This window comes from Xiphophorus hellerii, unplaced genomic scaffold, assembly GCF_003331165.1.
Source record: "Xiphophorus hellerii strain 12219 unplaced genomic scaffold, Xiphophorus_hellerii-4.1 PGA_scaffold_81__1_contigs__length_211163, whole genome shotgun sequence".
Taxonomy (NCBI): Eukaryota; Metazoa; Chordata; class Actinopteri; order Cyprinodontiformes; family Poeciliidae; genus Xiphophorus; species Xiphophorus hellerii.
This window is the reverse complement of record NW_022587656.1, coordinates 166,432-171,111: the sequence shown is the minus strand read 5'-3', so window position 1 is coordinate 171,111 and position 4,680 is coordinate 166,432. Positions and strand designations below refer to the sequence as shown.

The window sequence follows — 4,680 nt, the reverse complement described above, 5'->3', positions numbered from 1 at the left end:
CTAAATTATTGCATTTTATTTTGGATAGGTTAAATAGAAACTACTTGTTACTGTAATTGCGTTGGATAAAATTTTAAATGTAAATATACATATTTTTACTCATGCACAATTTACAGTTAGTGTCTAATTTGCAGCATTAGTTCTTAAGAGAATGTCACCCATATCCAAATAAAATTGTGACTGCGTAATATCCTTAACTGAATCGAATATCAATCGAATTGAATTGGGCTCTTCTGAATCGAGCAGAGTTCAGAAATCCGAATCAATACCTCTCACTGTTAAACAGCTTAAAGGTGGTGAAACTCATATCCACATAGCCTCTCATAACGTTCCACTTGGTCAATGAGGAAGGATGCAACATCTAGGACAGGCGTCAAACTCCAGTCTTAAGGGCCGATGTCCTGCAGTTATAGATGTGCCACAGGTACAAAACACTGGAATGAAATGGCTTAATTCCCTCCTCCTTGTGTAGATCAGTTCTCCAGAGCCTTGCTAATGACCTAATTATTCTATTCAGGTGTGGTGCAGCAGAGGCACATCTAAAGGTTGCAGGACAGCAGCCTTGAGGACTGGAGTTTGACATCCCTGATCTAGAGGATAGGACTGATTTTTTTCTTCTGCGCAGTCTGGTTTTGTTTAGGATCCTTCTCAGAGTGTGTATAACAGGTGCTCTCAAGTCCAGACCTTGATTGCTGTCCTCCTTTCAGATTCGTCCTGCTCCAGCACACCTGTATCCAATGAATGGCTCGTTACCAGGCCTGTTCAATGCATCTGGTGAGGGAATTCAACTATCATTCTGGTCTGTTGCAGTACAGTAGCTCCCAAGGACTGACCTTAAGCACCCTGGTGTATGCTAATGTTGACTTCATCCACACTGTGCACACAGAATATTTTTACACGTGATCACATATTGACAATGTACCATGAGAACTCTTTGTTTTTTTATTACAGAATTGTCTTTTTCTGCCTTATTTCTGATTTCTTCATGTTTTTTTATGGTGTGAGGCACTTTGAGCAGCATTGTTGCTGAGATGTGCTATATACAAATAAACGCTGGTTGTCATTGAGGTTTTAACTGTGCTTAAAGAGGTATAAAAAAAATTAGAAAAGTCAAAAGAGCAATAACTTTATATTTGAGTAGACTGACAAGTGGAATTTAAAATACATTCAAAAAAGGTAGTTTATTGACAAGTTCCAATTACATTTCAATAATAAGTTTTAAATTTTGTATATTCTTTTGAAAAATTGTAATTAGAGCAGAAACAGATATATTTACATAAAAAAGTTATGAGAAACTTTATTCCACATCAGGGCAGTTTGAGCTTGTTTCAAATATTAAGATAATACAGGACCACAATAATGATGGTCTTAATTACTAACATTGGATTAATTTGAATCTACATTTGTTCATATAAACACTGTGCTACTTAACAATTAAATCACATTTAACCCCTGAATACACACTGTCTTCAGTTTTCAGATGCCGTTTTATGTTTCCTCTTGGTGTTTTCCTTTCGTCAAAATGTAAGGCAGCGTAGTTCAGGTCCTGTCCATTTACCGTCTGAGCAGAAAGAAAATATTGCATTAAATTTTTGTTCCATGTGACATTCAGGTATATTTTTTAAGACTTTTAAACACAATTTTATATAGGTCACTTACAATATTATCCAGTTGATTCTCATTCTGTTTTGCTGTTGAAAAACAGTTCTCAATGGTTTGCTCGAAAGTTCAGAGTTTTTCTTCATAGTAGATTATTTAGGTCTTTATTTGTTTCAAATACAGCGAGACAAAAGATACAACTGACCTTTAACGTTTCCACACCATGATCTTCGAGTGTGGTGGCAGATAAAACCGATATTTACAGTCATAGAGATGACTAAGCAGATTATTATGATCATCAACACATTAACTTTAGGAATTGCTGACTGATCTGCAAAACAAGGTGAAAAAGAAATAATCATTGTCTTCAAAGAAGTAATAATATTTGCATAAGTATTTGAAGTACAAAAACTCTTACCTGTTGTTTTAATTCCATTTCCAAATAATATCTCTCCACATGTTGCCACGGCGCAGTAAAATGTTCCCTTGTCAGAAGAGCTGAAGTTCTTAGAAAAGCTGTAACTACATTTCTTTTGAGCGTTCGATGTCACTGTGTTCTCACAGTCACGAAGTCCTTTGTCAGTAGAATGGATGATTTCTGGATAGGACTGTTCTGATCCGGTTCTGAACCAGAACACACTGAGTTCTCCTGAACAGGCTTTGTCCTCAGACTGAGAGAGGACTGAACACTGAAGAGTCTCTGAGTCTGTTGGACGGGCAGGATCAGAATCTGGGTTCTGAAGAACAGTGTAGCTCGATGTCCTGGAGTTTGCTATGAGAAATTAAAATGTATATTAAACTGTAAACAAGAGTTGTACTATTTTTATTTAGGATAAAAATAATTTGATTCTTGATGTCAAAAATAAGAAGTCATCTATCTCAGTTTAACCTGAAAAATGTTTTATTGATGTTTATTTATATATTTTCAGGCTTTTTATTGATAGTTATGTCAATTTTGCTAATCTAAATAAATAAACGTAATGTAATCTTTTTTGTAGAACAAAAAGGCAAGAAATAAAGAAGCAAATACCATTTGCCTTTTTGTTATATTTTTAAAATGTCTCACAAATAATTTAAAACAAACCAAATTCTGGTCACTTTTACTGAGGCTCATGTAGTTTATCAGTTATATTTGTCTGCAGTTTCGTGTGTTTGGATGTGGGTTTTAGTAACAAAAGGCCAATTGGTTTAACATTTTTTAATCTTGCTAGTTCACTTGACCACAAATTTTCTTCATCAATTAATCCTGATCAGAGATGCTGTTTTCCATCTTATTCAGCATAAATCCCTTTGTAATTGGAAAAAAAAGTTTTTCAACAAACTCCTAATGTTATTGTGGATGTCTGTTCATTTCAAGAGCAACAATCTGTACTGTAAAGAAAATATTTGTCCGTTAAAGGTTTGGTGTTTAAACATTTAAACAATAAATATAATATTATTTAAGGGTGTATTGTATTGTTTGATGCCTCAGCCAATGGTAAGAGACATCAGTGGAATATAGAAAAGGAATAAATCCATTAACACCCAAAGTATCAAGAGTACTTATTTTGAGAGCAGAGATGCCAAAAAAAGAGACTAATCTAAAAACTAAGTTTCCCATGACCAATCAATCTCATTGCATATTAAACATAGTCAATCATTTATGACTAAAGCTCACAAATTGTATTTATCAGAGACGTAGATCAATGTCTAATGTATTTCTTTCTAGTTTAACTTAATTCTCCAGTCCAAGTGGAGCCGTGTTTTTTGGAGAAAAAGAGACACATTCAGACGGAGAAAATATTAAATCAGTTCTTTACCTTTTACTGATAAATAAGTCCCAGTCCAAGTAGATTCAGTCCAGTCCATGTGAGCACAGTGATACATTCCTTCATCTTGTAGAACTGTCTTCATAATCGTTAGATTGCTGAATTTATCATCGTTTGTTGCCGCTATTCTTGAGGTAGACGCATTTTGTTTATAATTAGGCTTTATGCTTTTCTGCTGCAACACAATGAATTTCAGAGTATCTCCTGCACTCTGTTTGTACCAGTGAAGCCATGAGGTGCTTTGAAATTTCTCCAATAAAGCACAAGACAAAGTCACAGGATCACCAAGTTGAACCGTGACCACTGGGACCAAAACAATCTGTATCATTTAATGAAAACAATAAGGAAAACAACAAAAATATTTAATTGCCATCAGTTGCTTATCATTCAGTTCCTTAACTGATGAAATGTTACTTACGCCCTTGGTGAAGAAGAAACAGTGAAGCCCATAACAGAAACATGCTGACACTGCCGTCATTGAGACCCTTGATTCTTAAATAACAGGGGGAGGTGTGGAGATCCACAGTCAAATGCATGTGATTGGCTATGACGGCATATACAATCAAAGTGCACTTCCTGCCACAGTAAGCAATGTTCTTTGAAAAACCCACTACAATTACACTTGGTGGTGTTAACAGAAGTTTCCAAAGTGCCCTCCTGGGTAATTAAAATAAAAGTCAGGCAATTATACCAAACATCTGTTATTTCAACATAATATGTAAAAATTAAGAAATCTCAACTCACAGGACATGTATCAGGTCTTTGCTGGACTGAAAAATAAATGTTTTGAAAAGATGTTTTCAGACACTATTTATTCGCTGTTATTTTAGGGGAGTGTATTCAAGCACACACTTCTGTTTACAGTACTGGACACATTTTATACTTGTTCATGCTTAGTAAGTGATGTCATTTTATACTTGTTCATGTTTAGTAGTCATGTGCCATTTTATACCTTGTTCATGGCTAGTAGTTATGGTCATTTTATGACGTGTTCATGTTTAGTAGTTATGTCATTATACTTGTCATGTTTAGTAGTTATGTCATTTTATACTTGTTCATGTTTAGTAGTTATGTCATTTACTTGTCATGTTTAGTAGTTATGTCATTTTATACTTGTTCATGTTTAGTAGTTATGTCATTATATACTTGTCATGTTTAGTAGTTATGTCATTTTATACTTGTTCATGTTTAGTTTGTCATTATACTTGTCATGTTTAGTAGTTATGTCATTTTATACTTGTTCATGTTTAGTAGTTATGTCATTTTATACTTG

General features: G+C 34.4%; 1 protein-coding gene across 1 annotated transcript; it reads right to left on the bottom strand.

Annotated features, from left to right (window-relative positions):
- Nucleotides 1-1,207: 1,207 nt before the first annotated feature.
- Nucleotides 1,208-3,735, bottom strand: LOC116716710 (uncharacterized). Its single transcript, XM_032557529.1, has 5 exons — nucleotides 3,399-3,735; nucleotides 2,018-2,371; nucleotides 1,805-1,930; nucleotides 1,660-1,691; nucleotides 1,208-1,561 (listed from the first exon to the last, which is right to left on the bottom strand). Exons 1-5 carry the CDS (start codon nucleotides 3,733-3,735, stop codon nucleotides 1,424-1,426), a joined length of 987 nt encoding a protein of 328 aa, XP_032413420.1. The 3' UTR covers nucleotides 1,208-1,423.
- Between the last annotated feature and the right edge of the window lie 945 nt (nucleotides 3,736-4,680).